The 21,686-nt window shown below is 44.4% G+C and overlaps 1 protein-coding gene across 1 annotated transcript in view; it reads right to left on the minus strand.

Annotated features, from left to right (window-relative positions):
• Znf385d (zinc finger protein 385D) overlaps positions 1-21,686 on the minus strand; it is a 270,292-nt gene that overhangs the window by 100,009 nt on the left and 148,597 nt on the right. Inside the window, exon 4 of the mRNA XM_059273144.1 lies at positions 6,442-6,604. Within this exon, the coding sequence (XP_059129127.1) occupies positions 6,442-6,604 (163 nt within the window). The remainder of the gene's footprint in view (positions 1-6,441; positions 6,605-21,686) is intronic.

Below are 21,686 nucleotides of genomic sequence, written 5' to 3' on the forward strand. Positions count from 1 at the left end.
CTCTCTATGCCACTTCACTGCTCTCCCTCACCCCTCCCTGCTGCTGCCCTGCTCTCCCACACCTGCCCCTCCCTGCTGACCTGCTCTCCCACACCCCCCTCCCTGCTGCTGCCCTGCTCTCCCTCACCTGCCACCCCCCCCTGCTGCTGTCTTGCTCTCCCACACCTGCCCCCTCCCTGCTGCTGCCCTGCTCTCCCACACCCCCCTCCCTGCTGCTGCCCTGCTCTCCCTCACCTGCCACCCCCCCCTGCTGCTGTCTTGCTCTCCCACACCTGCCCCCTCCCTGCTGCTGCCCTGCTCTCCCACACCCCCCTCCCTGCTGCTGCCCTGCTCTCCCATACCTGCCCCCCTGCTGCTGCCCTGCTCTCCTCACCTGCCCCCTCCCTGCTGCTGTCCTGCTCTCCCACACACACCCCTGCTGCTGCCCTGCTCTCCCACACTTGCCCCCCCTGCTGCTGCCCTGCTCTCCCACACCTGCCCCCTCCCTGCTGCTGCCCTGCTCTCCCACACCTGCCCCCCTGCTGCTGCCCTGCTCCCCCACACATGCCTCCCCTCTGCTGCTGCTCTGCTCTCCCACACCTGCCCTCCCCCCTGCTGCTGCCCTGCTCTCCCACACATGCCTCCCCTCTGCTGCTGCCCTGCTCTCCCACACCTGCCCCCTCCCTGCTGCTGCCCTGCTTTCCCACACCTGCCCCCTCCCTGCTGCTGCCCTGCTCTCCCCACACACCCCCTGCTGCTGCCCTGCTCTCCCACACCCCGCTCCCTGTTGCTGCCCTGCTCTCCCTCACCTGCCACCCCCCCCGCTGCTGCCCTGCTCTCCCACACCTGCCCCCTGCTGCTGCCCTGCTCTCCCACACTTGCCCCCCCTGCTGCTGCCCTGCTCTCCCACACCTGCCCCCTCCCTGCTGACCTGCTCTCCCACACCTACCCCCCTGCTGCTGCCCTAGTCTCCCACACCTGCCCTCCCCCCTGCTGCTGCCCTGCTCTCCCACACTTGCCCCCTCTGCTGCTGCTCTGCTCCCCCACACCTGCCCCCTCCCTGCTGCTGCCCTGCTCTCCCACACCTGCCCCCTCCCTGCTGCTGCCCTGCTCCCCCACACCTGCCCCCTCCCTGCTGCTGCCCTGCTCTCCCACACCTGCCCCCTCCCTGCTGCTGCCCTGCTCCCCCACACCTGCCCCCTCCCTGCTGCTGCCCTGCTCTCCCACACCTGCCCCCTCCCTGCTGCTGCTCTGCTCCCCCACACCTGCCCCCTCCCTGCTGCTGCCCTGCTCTCCCACACCTGCCCCCTCCCTGCTGCTGCCCTGCTCTCCCACACCTGCCCCCCTGCTGCTGCCCTGCTCTCCCACACCTGCCCCCCTGCTGCTGCCCTACTCTCCCACACCTGCCCCCTCCCTGCTGCTGCCCTGCTCCCCCACACCTGCCCCCTCCCTGCTGCTGCCCTACTCTCCCACACCTGCCCTCCCCCCTGCTGCTGCCCTGCTCTCCCACACCTGCCCCCTCCCTGCTGCTGCCCTGCTCTCCCACACCTGCCCCCTCCCTGCTGCTGCCCTGCTCTCCCACACCTGCCCCCCTGCTGCTGCCCTGCTCCCCCACACATGCCTCCCCTCTGCTGCTGCTCTGCTCTCCCACACCTGCCCTCCCCCTGCTGCTGCCCTGCTCTCCCACACATGCCTCCCCTCTGCTGCTGCCCTGCTCTCCCATACCTGCCCCCCTGCTGCTGCCCTGCTCTCCCCACACACCCCCTGCTGCTGCCCTGCTCTCCCACACCCCGCTCCCTGTTGCTGCCCTGCTCTCCCTCACCTGCCACCCCCCCCCGCTGCTGCCCTGCTCTCCCACACCTGCCCCCTGCTGCTGCCCTGCTCTCCCACACTTGCCCCCCCTGCTGCTGCCCTGCTCTCCCACACCTGCCCCCTCCCTGCTGACCTGCTCTCCCACACCTACCCCCCTGCTGCTGCCCTAGTCTCCCACACCTGCCCTCCCCCCTGCTGCTGCCCTGCTCTCCCACACTTGCCCCCTCTGCTGCTGCTCTGCTCCCCCACACCTGCCCCCTCCCTGCTGCTGCCCTGCTCTCCCACACCTGCCCCCTCCCTGCTGCTGCCCTGCTCCCCCACACCTGCCCCTTCCCTGCTGCTGCCCTGCTCTCCCACACCTGCCTCCTCCCTGCTGCTGCCCTGCTCCCCCACACCTGCCCCCTCCCTGCTGCTGCCCTGCTCTCCCACACCTGCCCCCTCCCTGCTGCTGCTCTGCTCCCCCACACCTGCCCCCTCCCTGCTGCTGCCCTGCTCTCCCACACCTGCCCCCTCCCTGCTGCTGCCCTGCTCTCCCACACCTGCCCCCCTGCTGCTGCCCTGCTCTCCCACACCTGCCCCCCTGCTGCTGCCCTACTCTCCCACACCTGCCCCCTCCCTGCTGCTGCCCTGCTCCCCCACACCTGCCCCCTCCCTGCTGCTGCCCTACTCTCCCACACCTGCCCTCCCCCCTGCTGCTGCCCTGCTCTCCCACACCTGCCCCCTCCCTGCTGCTGCCCTACTCTCCCACACCTGCCCTCCCCCCTGCTGCTGCCCTGCTCTCCCACACATGCCTCCCCTCTGCTGCTGCCCTGCTCTCCCACACCTGCCCCCTCCCTGCTGCTGCCCTGCTCCCCCACACCTGCCCTCCCCCCTGCTGCTGCCCTGCTCCCCCACACCTGCCCCCTCCCTGTCGCTGCCCTGCTTTCCTACACCTGCCCCCCTGCTGCTGCCCTGCTCCCCCACACCTGCCCCCTCCCTGCTGCTGCCCTGCTCCCCCACACCTGCCCCCTCCCTGCTGCTGCCCTGCTCTCCCACACCTGCCCCCCCTGCTGCTACCCTGCTCTCCCACACTTCTGTTTCCTCTACTTTTGTCCCTGCTCTTCTGGATTCTCAGCATTTTTAAAACAACTAGGTTTTTGTTTCTGATTTTGATTAGTTTGTTCATTCTTTCATAATTTTAATATGTATTCAAATAATTGGACTATTTTTATTGAGATGATTTGGCAAAATAAAAAACGTGTTTTCATGTACTTCATCCTTATACATAGATAATATGACAAATCACGAACATCATCGTGCAGGAAACAGCAGAGTTCTGACTTCTTATTCTTAACACACAAATTTTGGCTGTAGAATCCCATCTCCCTTTTGTAGTGGGTAGCCATTCCAGCTTTGATCTGGAAGTTCCAACCCCCATTGAGACTTCGGCAACTGTCACACCTACAAGGCGGGGCCAAGGGAGGCGCCTGGGGACCCAAGATCTGGATCGGCGCACACTCTCTCGGTTTCAGGACCCTGGATGGTGGAGGTGGATAAAGCAGAGCTCCAGAGAACACCGCTGGACTGTGATACACCTTCCCCAGACCCCGTGACCTACCTATCCCTTAATTTGTAAGTTACGCCATTAAATAAATCTCCTTTTAACTACGTGGAGTGGCCTTAATAATTTCACCAATACCCTTTTCTTCTGATAAGTATGTAACTGTTCTAGAAAACTATTTCTGAGCCTAATTTTGGCACTATCTGAAAGATTTAGATGGTGAGGCCTCCTTGAAGCAAGTGTGTCACTGGGGGTGGGCTTTGAGGTTTCAAAAAGCACACTCTAAGCCCAGAGTCTCTCTCTTCCTGATGGCTGCAGATTCAGATGCACAATTCTCCACTACTTCTCCAGCAGCATGTCTGCCTGTGTGTGCTGCTACAGGCCGCAGGAATATATCATAAGAACTCAGCTGGTTATGGCAAAGTCACTATCTGGAGGGATCGAGGATTTCCTCCAGAGGAAGCCAAATTCCAAGGAGCTTTGGGTGTTATTTGGCTTGTTACGTATCAGCTGATTTCTGTTATGAAAATCATGTTTGCCTTCGTAGTTTTCCCAATTGACTTTTCCCTAAGAAGGGCTAACAGTGTGGACTGATAACTCTCTGGACATAAACATTCCAGGTATTTGGAGAACAGTCTCAGGAAAGGCTTTCTCTAGAATCAGATATCTCCCTTAGCCACTTTCAAGGACTAACAGTAATAACAGTTCACATGCTAGTCGCCTGACTTAAGGTAAATTCCACAAGGAGACACTGCCTAGGTCAAATGGACGATAAGTAATAGCTTTACACAATTTAGCTTGGACCCTGCCTTCTTATACTGGGACTTCCAGGACATGGGACTGAGAAGAGAAAAGAGAATGGAAGAACTAGATGGGTAAGAACTTGAGAGGAACGAACTGAGATGGGGAAGAACAAGATGAGAGAGAAGGAGATGGGAGAGGAGCTGATATGAGAAAGAACTAGATGGATGAGAACCCAGAGGGGGCAGAACTAGATGAAGGAATTAAGATAGAACCTAAAGGGGACAGCAGATAAATGTAAAGAGAAACTGGGCAAGAAAGGAGCTAAAAATGAGAGCAGAGTATAAATAAGCTTGTAGAGAGAGAACCAACACAGAATAATAAAGTTTACAGACTAAGGAGTTTCATGTACATAGATTCATTTTTTTTTCTTCAAAGTTTAATTTTCAGCTAATTGTAGATTCTTCCTGGACCCTGGGAGGGGACTATCAAGGGGCTGGACCCCCATAGTCCTCGATAGTGTGCTGCCATGCTTTCCATCATGATGACAATGGACTAAACCTCTGAAACCATAAGCAAGCACCAATTAAATGCTTTCCTTTATAGGAGTTGCCATGGTCATGGTGTTTCTTCTCAGCAATAGAATTAAGACATTTCTTTTGATTCCTTGGGCACTTGTACATATGCACATACCCACACAACACACACACACACACACACACACACACACACACACACACCAGAGTTAAAACATAAAACAATTTTTTTAAAGACAACTCAAAAAACTATTATGGATTTTTTTCAATGCTAGCACATGAAAATTGGGGTAATTAAAAGAGTACTCTGATCTTTTATATCACACTCACCTCTTTCTGCTCCAGCCACTATCTTCTCTGCATTAGAAAACTATTAGCACCTTCTCTGTGACCAGAGTGCTTTGGAGATAGCGATCTTTATGCTGCTATTTGACAACTGAAACCATGGTCCTCAGCTTTCTTATTAGGGCACATTCCTCTACAGCCACCAAAATCAAGCCGTCAGGCTTTAATCTTGAGAGAAAAGGCAAATGTTTGTACCACGACTTTCTGCATTTATACTAAAAGAACCTTACTCCTATGCTATATACCAAAAAAGTATATATGATAAGCCCCAACAGCAACAGCCAGTTCATCTTTTAGAAGCTGGTGGCAACAAATGGAACCTAACCTATCAGAGAGTCACTAAAATGATCATTTAGAATCTACAGCATAAGAGACCAGGTGCCAGCACAGAGGTGAAGGATGCTTGCAACCTCAGCCATGGGATGCACACAGGCTTTTAGGGAAGGATGTGGAACAACTATCAACAGCAGCTTGGTATAGAACACTCAGTGTGGTATGAAAATGTACATTCCTTTTTAGATTTATACAGAAGTATCCATAATTGCAGATCACTGGAGTACTGTATATGTGCCCTGCGGATTGAATGTACAGTCACTTTAACCTGTTCTTCTGTTAAGCATTTTATATTCTTATCTCTATACTCAAAAGGCTCCCTTCTGACTAAGGCATCCCTATAAGTGAGGTTATAAGCATTTCCCCATCCTTACCCAGGGCATTTGTACACTCTGGAAAGGAACTGATCTTGCTAGCACCTGTTTTCTAAATTTTATATTCTAGAAAGCAGTTTATTACCACTCTGTCCCCAAATCACTCAGGACTACCTGCTCAGTAAACTCAGTGCTCTCATATTTTAAATGCTGGCTTAGGGAAACCCACTAGCCTCTTAGCTGTGAATAAACTAGTCACTTGCACACTAACTCAGGGGCCATTCAGAAGGCCATTATTTTCCTGTAAAGACCCTTAGAAGGAATAATTGGCATCAATAACACTTACCTGCACATGCAGAAGGAAGGTTACCCAGCCATCATGAGCCCAATCACATAGCTTCATTTAAAACAATGCAGTGCTTGGAATTTGTTCAAATAAAGCCTAGGGTAATGCAGATCTTCTCCACTCACTCAGTAGATTTAGCTGTGTACTCAAGGCTAGATTAATCACTCATGCAGTTATACTGTAGGTATTGTGCAGAAGTTGTTGAGGACATAACACAAAATTCAAAAAGCAGGGAATGTGGCTTCCAGGGAATTTGTAACAACTGGGTCTCTCTTAAACAGCCAGAATACTACTATAGTATACAAAACCCATTGCAAAACTAGCGATCGTCTTAAGGGTTGTGTAAATGAAAAGGAACAATTACCATTACACAGATAGATGGATTTCAGTGTGAGTCAATGTAGTGGGCACATATTTAAACATACATGGGGTTAGACAAAGAAGGGAATCCCCAAACAATGAGAAGGACGACAACAACAAAGATCATTGCTTAACCTGTTTTGTCAGAGCTGGTGGTCATGGTATTGGTAGTGATGGAGGTGAAGGTAGTCTTTGCGCTGTCCTTGGCAGTGACAGACTTCTGCTTATTTTTCATGGCTTCCAGTGCTTTGAGCTTCTTGGCATGTTTCGTGCCTTTGTAGTGGGCCGCAGCCTGGCTCTACAAAGGAGAACACAATGAACCATGCAATCAGGCTCATTTCTAAACTGACATTCTCTGTATTACTGCAAATACAGACTCTCTTTCAATAACAGGTACCATTCAAGCTAATGCTGGCCAGGGCTGCCTTTAGAATGATGCTTAGAAAGCAAAGGGAATTGAATTCTAAGAGGCAGAAGGAAGAAAGACCAGTTGCTTCCCTTATGAAGCTGAATATGAACACATCAACATCTTCTTTTTAGAATGTGGGGGTCTAAGAGTTTATACCAGCTTGCCTCTGTTCTGCCGGCAGAGATGCTGGGCCCCAAAGAAGAACTAATAAAGGCTCTAGCAGAGTGATTCTCACCTTCTCTGTTCATACAACATGTTTTCTCTTCCTACAGTGTGACTGATGAACACTCACTGGATCTACAAGAAGGATTCTCATAACCGAGGATGTGTGCACTCAGGAGGCTGAACTTAGAAACTCACGAGCAAACACAGGGCTGAAGTCCAAATGGGGCATGGAGAAGCAGGAAGATTTCCTGATTCCTTCTGTCCTTTTGCTTCCTACCAGGGCCTCCTCAGGGAATTAAAGGTGATGTTTCTCTCCAACATGATATTCATGATAAAGAGGCTCTGTGGCTCTTAAATACCTAATATGATCAATGCAGTGCTTTCATCTGTGGCTTCTGAAATTCTGTTTTAAAGGCAGTCTATATTTCCTAAGGTTGTTGCTACTTATTACTGGGAGAGAGCCATTGTTGAGACACTGTCTACATGGCTTAGGCTAGTCTGGAACTTGAGACATTCCTGCTTCTGCCTCACCAGTGCTGGGATTTATAGACCTGTAGCACTTCCCCTGGCATATTTTTTTAAAATTGTTTTTAAGCAGTTTAAAGAGACATTAATGAAACAGAAAGTCATCTGTTATGAAATATTTATTTATTAATGTTCAGTGAGAAGATAAAAGCCTTTGCTGGAATGGTATATGAGTAAACAAGATGATTATTAGGTCCCAACGTTTCACAGGGCAAACCTTTTTAGGATTACTTTTTTAAAAAATAACAAATCTCATTGATGGACTATTTCTGTTGGGTTACCCATTACTTTTCATTGCACAGTCAAGCAAAATGTTCCATTTTATTAGTACGGCAATGATTTCATTATATCAACTAGAGCCGGGACATTCATTATAATATATTTTAATAAACAAATATTTCACACCTTCGTTTCGTTTGCATCATTCTGATAAGATGTTCTCAAAGGCCTAGGTACCTTTATTGAAAGAACACTGGATAAGGAAATAATATATTAGAAACAGTTTGAACAGAGAGCACACTCATGCACCAGGTACACGCTTCCAACAACACAGAACACCAGAAGACATAGTGTGAACCCAACAGGAAGTTCAAACATGCTGCAGTTAAGTGAGAAGTCACCGGCAGATTGCATTGCCCTCGTCCTAGGGGAAAGCCACTCTGACAGAATACTTTGTTTTGTTGTTCTTGCCTGATTCTACTTTTCAGTTCACCGTGTCGCACTGCAAGCGAAGCACAGACTATAGCAGATCAAATTCACACGGGAGCCGGTTATGCTCTTCAGGTCACCGTTACATAATATCCCTTAAAGTACTTCCCCATGGTGATTGACAGGAATGTTTTCATAACACATATTTAAAACTGGGATTTTAATCAACAAGTCTACCATCGCCACTTACTTCTTCAAAATACACTTAAGTTTAAAATGTTGAGACAAGCTCACTCTGTAGGCCAGGCTGGCCTTGGCCTCATACTTGGGTTGTTCTTACTTCAGTCTTTTCCGTGGTGAAGTTACAGATGTGTTACAACCATCATGCTCAGCTTCAAAATACATATGTTAAAAGATCGTAGAAAAATACACATTATCAGTGGATTAGAAGAGATTTTCTGTAATATAGCATACTCTAAGCGGATGACTTTACTTTTGAAATTAAGACCCTTACTACAAAAGAATTCCTGTAGCAGAGTGAGCATAGTCCACAAAGAAAGAAAAGCCTTTTTGTTCACAGGTGCAGAAGCCTGGGGTTCTCTAGTGGCTCAGGCAGGCTCAGGAATGAGAGAGGAGGAGAAAGCACAGGTGTTGGTAGGTTCTTGACTGACACATCTGATATGTTGAGATTGAAAACATAATTGAAATGCATACGCACACTCACGTTCACCAAGTAATAGCCTTGAAGGACCATATCAATCACTTTGGTTGCAGATTGCCTAGATTTTTCTGACTAGGCAATTAAGGCTCATATAAGTTGGAAAAACAAGAAGAGTCAACTGGTAGAAAGGTGTAAAGTGCTGTGGGGAGTCTGGGATGTGTAGAATTTGAGAGAAATGGATGACAGTGGTGGAGGCCAGTAGAGGAGACTAACTGATTGTGGTTGGGTGTCAGCAAGTGTATGCTGACAGTGGAGGCAGCAATACAGATTTGAAAACTAATATAGATTCATAACCGTCCTAGATACTTTGGATTTTATTCAATTGACTTTTCATGGAGTTTGGGAACTACCCTTGGGCATTCTGGTATAAAGGTTCTAGTCTATACATCTGACCCTAATTGCTTTGTCTGACTTGATTCATGGGTGTTAAAGTTTGTGTGAAGATAGAAATCTAACCAACTTGCCTTATGCTTAGACCATGTGACTGACTGCAGAGGTGGTTCAGCCACAACTCTGTGTCACTGTAGACAAGGCTGGAGCCTGAGTAACAGTGTTTCTGAAGGATTTTGAAGTGCATCTCTTGGCAAAGACTTGTTTTGAGCTTCATCTGCTTCTCTTTGGGGCAGAGAGATGCAAGGCAGTCTTGCTATGCACCAGCATACTCTGTCCCCTGTGAGGCTATTTTGGGTAGTAATCAGTCAGTTTCTGAGTTAAATCATTCCCAGAAACATGAGAATCTTGAAGAGACAAGCAAATGTCCATTTTTAAACACAAATGATGTCATCATCAAGTAAGCAAGTATGCTTATAATTGAGATGATTTCAGGATTCTGTACTTCATAACTAAAAGCAGAATCATGTACACAGAAGCCAATATAGCAGAATCATGCTGTAACAGCTGATTTTAAAAGAAGTGAAATGTGAGATCATGATGTCACAGAAATCACTGCATGGATATGAATCTTGAGCTAGCATATGGCATCATAGAGCTTAACATATGTCACTCCAGAGGCATGTCCTGCATAACAGGATGATGCCATTCTAAATGTTCCCTCCACACCCTGCTTCTCAGTGCGGTCAGAGATTTCCTCATCTTCAGATTTTATCATGGATATCTCAAGCTGTCTTTTAGCCTGGGCAGACCTCAGCCTCCAAAGTGGGTACAATTAACTTTTAAGTGACTAACACTTAAAAGAGGGGACTTGTCTATTAAAACATAGACCAGCAGTTTACTGAAGTAAATAAGAATCATTGTCTAAGCTTATGTTGGAGAGGATGTGAAACAAGGGGAACACTCCTCCACTGTTGGTGGGAATGCAAACATGTACAGCCACTTTGCAAATCAGTATGGCAGTTTCTCAGAAAATCGGGAATAAGTCTTCCTCAAGACCCAGTTATACCACTCTTGGGCATATACCCAAGGAATGCTCAATCTTACCACAAGGACACATGCTCAACTATGTTCATATCAGCATTATTTGTAATAGCCAGAACCTGGAAACAACCTAGATGCCCTTCAACTGAAGAATGGATAAAGAAAATGTGGCACATATACACAATGAAGCACTACTCAGCAAAAAAACAAAACAAAACAAAACAAAACAAAAACAATGATGTCATGAAATTTGCAGGCAAATGGATGGAACTAAAAAATATCATCTTGAGTGAGGTAACCCAGACTCAGAAGGACAAACATAGAATGTACTCACTCATAAGTGGATACTAGATGTGAGGGAAGGGATGGCCAGACTGCAACCCACAACTCCAGAGAGGCTAGCTAACAGGGAAAGACCCTAGGAGGGACACATGGATGACCCTGAGAAGAAGTGGATGAGATCTACATGAGCGGACTTGGTTTTGGGGGCGTTGAAGAGGGCAAGGAGTGGGGGATGAAAACATAGGGAAATGGGATTGTCAACCTCGAACAGGAACAGAGTGGGAGGGCAGGGAGGAAGATACCATGATAAATGAGGACATCATGGGAATAGGAAGAGGCAGGGTTCTGGGGAGGCTCTCAGGAATCCACAAGGATGACCCCACCTTGATCAGCTGGCAATGGTCCAGAGGGTGCCTGGACTGGTCTATTCTGGTGACTGGTCTAGCAAATAACCTAGCTGTCATCATAAAGCCTTTGTCCAGTGACTGATGGAGGCAGATGCAGAGATCCACGGCCAGGCACCAGGCAGAGCTCTGGAATTCCAATTGATGAGAGAGAGGAGGGATTCTGCAGGTGAGGGATGTCGAGATCATGATGGGAGGACGTGCAGAGATGACCAGCCACACTAGTGGAAGCCCATGAACTGTGGACTGGTGGCTGTGGAGCCCCCATGGGACTGAACTAGGCCCTTTGGATACGGAAGACAGTTGTTTGGCTCAAACTGTTTGGGGGGCACCCAGGCAGGGGGATCGGGATCTGTCCCTGGTCTATGGACAGGCTTCTGGGAATCTGGTGCCTGCAGTGTGACGCCTTCCACAGCCTTTGTGCAGTGGGAAAGAGCTTGGACCTGCCTAGGCTCAGTGTGCTGGGCTCTGCTGACTCCCCATGGGAGACCTCGATTTGGGGGATGTGGGGAGGTGGGGAGGTTCATGAAAGAGGGCTGAGGGGGTGCAGGAGGGAGGAGGGGGATCTGTGGATGGTATGTGGAATGAGTAGAAAATTTCTTAATAAAGAAAAAAATTCGAAAAAAAAAAAAGAATCATTGTCTAAATCCCTAACATCTTGAGAGACTTGATAATGGCATGTTATTTTATACTTTACAATAAGTTCCTTATAAATTTATGTTTTGTATAACTTTTTTGGTATACTTCTCAAAACTAAGAATTTTTTATGTAACCATATATACCTGGTTACCATAAACAATCAATGTTTAGGGGCTCATATGGTCTTGGTTAGTTTGTGATATCATGAACTTGCATAGTCCTTAGTCCTAGTAAGGAACTGGTAAAGTGCACATTCTTGATGTCCATTGTAGGCATCTAGAATCAGACACTATAAGAGGAAAAGGCTATTATACAGATAGATATCAGAAAGCGAGGTGGTCACTGAGGATGGACACCTCTTCCATAATCAGCACCTTGTAAAATAAGGAACTAAAACAGCAGGTTTGGTGACTGCTCCAAAGAATGGGATCTGAGTCCACCTCTGGCTCTGGGTGGGAACAAGTCCTTCTGAACTGCCCAGAAGATCATAAGATTACTGTCTACTGGAGGCTTTCTGGAAAAGAACAAAGACATACTATTGTATTCTCCAAAGCAACTGTTTATTACCTGAACAAGAAAACACTCTTCAGAAGAGCAGTGAGTTCAGGAAACATGTGATCACCATATTGTGCTTCTGTCTACTCCCAGCTGGGAGACTGGTTTCCTCTGCAATGGCCTCCTGCCCTTCAGAGTGCCTACTGTTACTCTTACTGAACTCCTCTGGTCTTCACAGCTCTCTCTTTTGTATATGCATTTATTAAACAGTTGGGGATGGAGAAGTGGCTGAGCAGTTAAGAACACTTGCTGCTCTTGCAGAAGACCTAGGTTGGGTTTCTAGTAATCACGCCAGGATGCTCACAATTGCTGGTAACCCCAGTTCCAGGAGATCTGACATTCTGGCATCCTCTTTTGCCTTTTTAGGCACTTGCACACATGTGGTGTGTGGTGTACACTTATAAATCACACACACACACACACACACACACACACACACACACACAGACACGCACACACACACACACACACACACACACACACACACACACACACACTAAAAGTAAATAAAATTTGAATACATTCAACAGCAACAGAGAACATAGGTATCAGAGAGCAGAAGGAATGCCAGAGTAAGATCTTGTTAACAGAGATTAGGGTTTGACTGTAGCATAAGCCTTTTGAGTAATTCTGATTCACACTAACATTTTTGACCTGCTCATCTTTAGAATTTTCTCCAGGAATTCATTCTTGCAAAAGTACCTGCTGGGGGTGCAGAAACCAACACCCCAGGAATGGTGCTTTGGCTTTTTCCCCTCCTTCTGCCCACAGCACAGGGACAAGTTTGCTCTTAGTTCTTGGTATTTGACTACAGCATTTCTTACAGTGATGCGCTAGTCACACAACCCTTTCCCCTTTCTGGCCCTCCCCCTCCCCCATACAAAGAAAGGAGACTGAAGGTTATTGACTCGGGCCTCATCTAGGAAGGTTTTGACCTATGATCTATTCTGAGTGTTTATGCTGATAAACTAACTACCTGAGAAATAAGATGGTTCTCTGTTTTCCCTGTATTTCATCTTATTATCTCATAATTAATCTTCACCACCTCCCCAAAACCAAACTCCTGTTCATTTCCATAGCTTAGGAGGCTATTCAAATCACAACTTCTGAAAACCTAGAGTCTTATTGTGTTACTACCTGTGAACATAATAATTTTGTGTGTATTTTTTACTTCTAGTCTATCCATGGTGACTTTATTCCCCTAAATTATCAAATCTTCCAAAGCCCGCATCTCCAAAGTGTGAATTTCTGATCATCAATGCAAAATCCATTGAATATTAAACAATTCTATCCATAAAAACATGTATGGAGTTGGCAAGCACAGGAGACAGCTTAGTACTCTGAGAACTCCTATTTGTTTTGGGGTTAGGGACACAGCCTAGTGCCTTCACCTTCATGGACTATATGCACAAGCCAGTCTCTGAACACTGTACCTAGCAACTTCAGATTGAACTTGCTTTGGGAGCATGCTCAATGAGGTACAACTGTACCCACTTTTAACTTTTTAGGGAGGATCTCATATACTTACTATGCCTATGTACAATTGAGAAGAGGCAGACACAGTAGGAACAATATATGTATGATTTAATCTACCAGTCCAAATAGGAAAGTACCCAAGCCATGCTCCTTAGTAAATGGCTTCTCCTCCTCTTGGACCCCATAAAATGAAGTGAAGATCTGAGTAGTAATCAGAGCCCTTGGGGATCCTCACTTACATGGTCACCACCAAAGCAGATAGCATCTAACTCTATCACCTTCATCATCGTTTTGCTTCAAATAACATTTGTCTTGCTTGTTCTGTAAATCTCTGGGAGTCTGGTTTTCAACTCTTTGGGTAAGAGGCCAAGAACTTGGAAACACTAGACACAGGCTTGGACGAGTGTGGGTAACAGTGTGAACCACCAGAGAACCATTATCAGAAATGTATTTCCTTCCTAGTTGGGCCCTGGAGCACATGGCTTGTAATCTCAGCTGCTCAGGAGTCCAAGGCAGGAGAATTTCAAATTTAAGTCTTTGTCTGCATAAAGTGAGTTCAAGGCCAGCTTAGGTAACTTAATGAGATTCTATCTCAAAATTAAAAAGCAAAAAGATGACTGAGCATATAGTTCAGTGCTAGAGTGCTCATTGAGTATGTACAAAGCTGTAAGTTCAAGTTCCAGCACTGTAAAAAACAAAAATAAGAATAAACAAACAAAGTATGCATACCTGCCCCAAATCCCAGCACTTGGAGGTGGAGGCAGGAGGATCAGGAACTCAAAGATAGCATGGGATATGTGAGACTGTTTTTTGAAAAAAAGAATAAATTCTGAAGTCAAGTCAAAGGGCCCATGTTTATGACTGTATATACATATATGTTAGTTATATCTGTGTCATCAATACCTATCTACAGCTCTGTAACTAGGAACGTCTACCTAGGAGAGATGAACTGAAAATATTGAGTTAGCTTGGAAGACTTCTATTCTAGTCGTCTGTTCTAACCCTCTAGCTGATGTCATCTGAATTTCTTCTTTTCATTTTCTGATGTTACCTTTCCCATCTAAGGTAATTGTTGTTGCAGAGTGAACTCTGACATCATTACTTTTACCTATTACATATATTCTATTGCTCTCCTATGGCCCACGTTGTGGTAGCTAGAGGAACATGACAAGTTGTGATAATAAATAATATCTATACTGAATAATAATGATGATGATGATAATAATGAATAATACTAGTAAGCAAGAACTAAACTCTGTGTCACAACCTTAGGAACTTCATTATAGCAAAGAAGTATCTAGTTCCATTTTACCTGCAGGGATGTGACTTAGAGTTAACCCTGTCTACACTCTTTAATTAGGTAGTTCTTTCTCTTTTTGATGGAGTTGTTGGGTAGCAAACACACAAAGACCACTCTGAAAGCTCAGGGCAGTATTTTCTCTGCTGATTTATTTAATAAAATATTGAAGAAGAAATTTAAATATAGAATAGTGCAGTATTCTAGGTTTTCCTGACACCTAAGCATATCAATTCTTATATGCAAGAGGGGAAAAGGCCACATGGTTGATATTTTTAGTCCTTAATGACATTCCCATATAGAATGTTTAATGATTTGTACCTTCCAACTGTATAGTTAAGAATTCAAGTAGCAGGCTCTACTAATAATGATTTTTTTTACTAGTGGTATGTGCCAAAGTAAAACCACAACATGGTGATTCACTTAAGTATGTTTTATGAATTCATGTGATGGGTGATTCCACTCTTTTGTGAAGTCCAATACAGAAGCACACAGTAACAACTACAGAAACAGAAAATAAAGAGAATATCTATCACAAGAGTGATTGTCATATACTACCACTACTCAAGGGAGGAAACGTCTAAATAAATCTATAAGAAAGGAAAGGCTATGCCTTATTTTCCCAGTTATATGAGAAATTTTTATAAACAACAACAAAAAATACTTTGTTGGGCTTTGCTACACAGTTGGAAAAATCTGATGAGGTGGGTTCATGTGTCTTACAAATCTTCTCTCGATTTCAACGCATGAAGCAGTTAGTAGTTTCGTGTTTCTACATTGTACAATAGAGTACTTATTTAAGTGAAAGAAGCTGATTATAGAACCTTTTCCTGTTTCCTGCTGTGGAGAAAACCACAGCATTTGTGCATGTGGAGCTCACATTGCTGCGTCCTTAAGAAATATTGTTGGAGAGCTGATTAGGGGCAGGAAATAATGGTGGGATTTAGAAGATGATACTCAAGGTCAAGTCTGGTTTGAAGAGACATCCCCTCTGGCTAAATTTTCTCATCTGCTTTGGGCTGTAACCAGATGTCTCTAGTGAGTATTAATTCTAGAGATAAAATTGTAAATGATCCAAGTTAGTGAAGAATGGAAAAAAATCAGAGACATCACATTGTCTAACTATTCAGTTAGTTCACAGGATGCTTGTCCAATCTTTCCTCATAATGTGAATGTCACATTCCATCTCTAAAGTCTGGAGACAAACTAGAGATGGTGAATCTAATTATGTCCCAGGGTCAAGTTGTCATAGATGTTTGTACTCTGGAATGACATAATGTACTCTCTAACTAGTCTGTGACTTTGTTCTGTAACCCACACCTACCCTAGTTACAATGTCTGTCTCCAGCAAGAAAAAAAAATCACTCCCACTGGAGATAAATGAGCAGCAGCCCTTCCTTCCATTCTCTAAAGGAAAATGCCATAAGAAGAACTCCTTTTCAAGCTCTTATGACTGGTTTGCTCTTGCCTGGAGTACATTTACTGCCTAGTGACACGGCATCTGCTCTAGTCTTGGGTGTGTATCCAACACACCACTTATGCCATTACCACTGAGGGTTAAGTGCCTGTTCCAGCTCCAGCTCCAATCCCACCACAGAAAGTAGCCCTCAAAATATTCCTCATTCTGTCCCCAGAATTCACTCTCCATCTCTAAACACTTGCCTATTAAATGCGTGTTGAATTAATTTCTCATTTTGATTTTTAAATGGAAATATGCATATGGTGTCTCGGTGGATTTTGTGTGTGCGCAGGGTTCAACTTAATTCTCTGCTGCTGGTTGGCACTTCGCCCTGTCTGCTGAACACACTTCAGGGGAATTTTATGGCACTTAGTGCAGGCAAAGCATCTGGCACAAACACAAACTATTATTTTTTTCTCTGGGAGGAAGCTTATCACGAACCACAAATTGTGCTATTTATGAGCACTCTCTTTGCATAGAATGTAGCCAAGGGATAATTTGGAGATGGTTTGCTTTTAAAAATTTTTAGTGAATAACAGCTTTTTTTTTTTTATTTCCAGGAAGTGCACTGGATAATTGCAATGATGGCTTTACATTTTAAAGGTTATCTGGAAGACCAAATTCTTTCAAATACACAGAAAATTTCAATGCTTGGAAACTTTTAATATAGGCTGTTTCATGCCCAAAATGATAGAGAAATTATGACATCAATAATTGGTTTTCTTCCCTCTACACCCCCATAGTAATGTATCTCTTATATTTCCTGAAGAGACGTGTCTAGAGGAGAGATCTGTTTCCACACTTCATCAACCAGGAAAGGGTTCACCTCACAGTGTTGTGGAATTCCTAATGGGGAATAAATGAATCCAATTGTTTCTTCATTGTTTAATTCCTTTTCCTAATTATGTGTATCCATGTGTGTCTGTGTGGGGGTATGTGAATGGGAGTGAAATTGCCCAGGGATGCCAGAAGGAGGCACCAAATTCCCTGGAGCTGGAGTTACAGCTGGTAACCAAACTTGAGTCCCCTGAAGACCAGCATGCTAGGAGAAGAAAGTGCTCTTAATCACTGAGCTGTCTCTCTAGTGGAGTGGTTCTCAAACTTGCTAAACCTGCGACCCTTTAACATAGTTCCTCACGTTGTGCTGACCCCCAACCATAAAATTATTTTGTTGCTACTTCAAAAGTATAATTTTGCTACTGTTATGAATCACAATATAAATATCTGATATTCAACCCAAAAGGGGTCATGACCCATAGGTTGAGAACCATTGTGAGTCCATTTCCTCCAATTGTTCTTTAAGAACTCTTGTCCCAAACACCAGTCTCAAAAGTGTGCAATTTGTCTGTAAGATCTTTGGGGCCTTTGGAACGATAATCTGTATTTCATCCAGATGTTTTGTCAGAGTTGAACACCATGTGGGTCTCTGGAGCATTTTGGTATTGTATAAAAAGATGATGAGTTGCTATCACAGATAACCCCCAAACCCTACATTCTTGTGGGTGGAGTTCACGCATATTCAATTTTTTTCTAGCTGTTCATTTATTTACAAAGGATTCACTGCACAGTTACTGTGGACCAGACATAATTATAGTATGTGGTCTGGAGATTACAGATGAAGTCTAGGCTGCTGCTAAATTGGGGAATTAATCAGCAACAGATGGTTACTGAAGTCCCTGAGAAATGCCATTTGTAAGACAAATTAAAGATATTTTTCTGTTTAAACATTGAAACCAATCCCTGGTCAGCTGCCGCATTTAAATGAATGAACTCAGACTCCAGCTGACAGTTATGTGGCTACATATTTACAAATCTTTCAGAGAGCTAAAGCATGCTTCAGCACTTAGCTGCTTTTACAAAAATCTTTCCTTGGAGGGCAAGTGTTTTTGCCCTTGATCTTCATATGTCAGCCACAGTAAATCCTCCTCTTCTCAGCCTAACACCACAGTAAGTTAACTAGGAAAAAAAACCACATTTGTCCTTGCTGAGTAGAATGCAGTGGCTCAGCATTTGGTCTTTGGAGGCCAATTTCAAACTATTAAAGTTCCATCATTAGAACCGTGAAATGGAATGGGCGAAGTCCAACTACAGGAGGCTGCAAGGAGGTGTCCTCAAACCAGGCAGTAAGGCTGTTCTCTCCGAGTTAAAATTGAACCAGATGAAATTAGCCTTTTGAAGAAACCTTATTAAAGGGCAGGTCAGAAGCAGGAAGGCATGCTAGGAGCACTAATCAAGGGCTGACTGAATGCAGGATGGGCGATGACTTAATGAATATTATTAACATGTCTGAAATAAGGCTGTGCTTGCTGAATAGATCTCACCCTGGCATCCAGAGGGGGGAGTTTAAAGATATGTGGGCCTTTTTCTCTGCCCCTGATAAATACAGGAGGAGAAGCCACCAGCTGATCTTATCAGCGAGTATGACTTCTGCTTTGGTTTCTTCTGACTCAAAGGGCAAGGGGCTAGTTGGTAAAGCACAAGCTTTTCCAAGTTGTATAAATAGAAGTTTTAAAACACTTGTGGGGGTGAAACACTGGGAAAGCTTCTGTCCCTGTGATAGGAATCAAAGCCAATGCAGTCCTCATGACAGGAGATATTAATAACAGAAGCATAGTGATTGATTTAATCAAAATTTGGCAATTTATAAGATGGCTACTCAATGACTTTGGTAAAACACCATCTTGGTGCATAGATCTGATGAGAAGGGAAGTCAGATAGCTGCCTCACTATAGACAAAAAGACTTTGTACTCATAGGAAGAGGCTGTGTGAGCAACCAGGAAGGCCTTTCTGCTCAGATGTCTTTCAGCCTCTGCATGCAGCACTCCTTTTCCCCAGGAATGAGCAAGACTCAGTGGGAATCAGAGTCCTGTGATCTACTGTCTGGAAAGGTACTTTTGGATTGATTTCAGGACCAACTCTGACCCAGAGATATTGGGAGAAGGTTGAAATCATTCTAGGTTTGTATGACTGCTTTTGGTAAAGAAGGTTCTGGTTTCTATGACTAATTCTAGTTTCTGTGACTTTCATTGAGGAACAGAAATTCTAAAGTCAATGGCCTGTTTTTAAGGAAGAAAAACAAGGGAAAAGCTGGGGATGTGGTTTATCGTGTGCCCCTTTCTTTTCATGGAGAGTTGTCAGCATGCCATGGACCATGATGGTGGGTTGGTTGGTTGAATGTTTATTTCAGTGCTGAGGTTTGAATCGAGTCCTTGCCGGTGCTAGGCTAGGGCTTTACCACAGAGCTAACTCCTCTGCCCAAGGCATTCTAAGGCATCCTCTTCTGGACCCCAGGAACAGTAGTAATTGCAACACTTAAGCACCCTCATTCCACAAGTGAAGGAATAAGATCCAAACTGCAGCTTTATGCAAACCCTAAAACTAAGGCTTTTGCTCTGTTTTTCATATCTTCAAAGGTTGGTTTTCAGTTTCCAAATTACTCTCTTAAAGGTGTACTCAGTACTTTGGGGATTAAGTTTGTTGGTTTTTAGTAATATTTGAAATTAGTACTGAAAAGTAAATTAAGGAAAAAAAAACTTTCTCTAAACACTAATTAATAAATTTTGATTTTGTAAATATTAAAAATACAACATACAACTGCTTATAATATTTAGTGAGTCTCTAAATTGTTTGAGTTTACCAATGTCAAAGTACATTTAGCAATTAATATACTTTTATATTTTCATGACAACATTAAATACAGGAGCGTTCTCAGCCATGCTTGTTAATATTACCACTTCCACTGTTTAAACCAGCAAATGATTTTCCCCCTTAGGCATATATTAACAATTTACTTTTTGCAGACAGTACACAAATATGATTAGCTTCACAAATTACTCTTTATTCTGTTACTGGTAAGTAATTTTTATATAGCAGTGTAAACAGATGCTATTTTCAACTACATATCCAGCTCTAATGAGCTAATTTAATGTGTTAAAACAACAAAAGAACTTCAGGAATGATTCAGTGAGTCAAGCCACAGGGAAGCTCAGAGCAACATTGAACATAAAGTTTTTGAAAATATTCTAAGATTCAGTTATCACTAAAGAATCGTAGAGACCCCATTCTTTGAAATTCCCTGGTAGCTGGTTAGTCACCTTAGAGGCTGGTATTTCAAACATCCAAGCAGAAAAGTTCCATAGATGCTGTTCTTTACTCTCCCATTCCCTCAAGCTTGAGATGTCTGTCACTGCTCTAAGTTGAAGACCTGTTTTGTTCATTTTTTATATTCTTTCATTTGAATACTTAGGTACTCTACAAATGTTTCTAGCCTGGGGCATCCCAACATGGAAACAGATTGTTGTACAAGTAGATAATGGAAAGGAGATGCACAGAGGCAGCCTTGGAGACAGGACATACACCTGAAGAATGGGGCATGATGGAAGCCAAGAAAGGAGTACCAGAAGGGCATGGACCACAACCATAATGCCAGACAAATGGAGGGCACAAAAAGAATCATCATGTGCAGAGAAATGTATGTTGCCAGAGACTCTGTTTCAGGACAGGGCAGTCTAATGCTAATGAACTCCCTTGAAAAAGGAGTTTGAGAAAGCTAAGCAATGGAAGAAGTACCTAAGTACTTGCTCACTGACCTGCTAAGTGGAGTGGCCTCCTGAAGCAAGCACTCTGCCTTTAATTTCCCTGCTGAGCTGAGCCTTATTATTTAATCCTACATGTATGTACTTCTAAATTACAAGCATTAAGAAACAAATCTGTATTTGATTCTATCATTTGTTATTGTGCAAACATTAAAGAGTATTTTTAGAAATATTACTTAATATTTTAACTCTTTCATAAAGTCTGTAGCATAAGAAATCATAAAAGTTCAAATAATGAAAACAAATAATGAAACATGAGCTAACCATCCATTGGGAACTTACAGATTGTCAGAAAGTGTTTTTCCATGAGAAGACATTTAATGGGCATTTAATATCTCTTTTGGGTAATAATTATGCAGTATGATACAAGGTAAGCCATATAAATGATTTTGTTCGCTTATTAATATATTTCTTCAGAGTTTCTCTATTTGAACAAGATTTCTTTTCCATTTCCTCATGATACCTGTGTTAGTTAAAGTAGCTATACCTTGGCATAAGCTACAAAATGAAGACAACTCCCAACCAGGCCACTCACTGCATAATGAAAATATTAACCTCAAGAGCTGAATTTCTCCTATGGCTGCATTTCTATTGAGAACATATCATCAGGTGATTTGGTATACTAATTTATCAGTTACTTCAAAACTCAATGTGTTGTTGTTGTGGTGTTTTTTTGTTTGTTTGTTTGTTTTGGCTTTGGTTTTTCAAGACAGGGTCTCACTATGTAGCCCTGGTTGTCCTGGAACTCACTTTGTAGACCAGGCTGGCCTCAAACTCACAGAGATCTATCTGCCTGCCTCTGCCTCCCAAATGCTGGAATTAGAGGCAAC

Source organism: Peromyscus eremicus, chromosome 9 (assembly GCF_949786415.1).
Source record: "Peromyscus eremicus chromosome 9, PerEre_H2_v1, whole genome shotgun sequence".
Taxonomy (NCBI): domain Eukaryota; kingdom Metazoa; phylum Chordata; class Mammalia; order Rodentia; family Cricetidae; genus Peromyscus; species Peromyscus eremicus.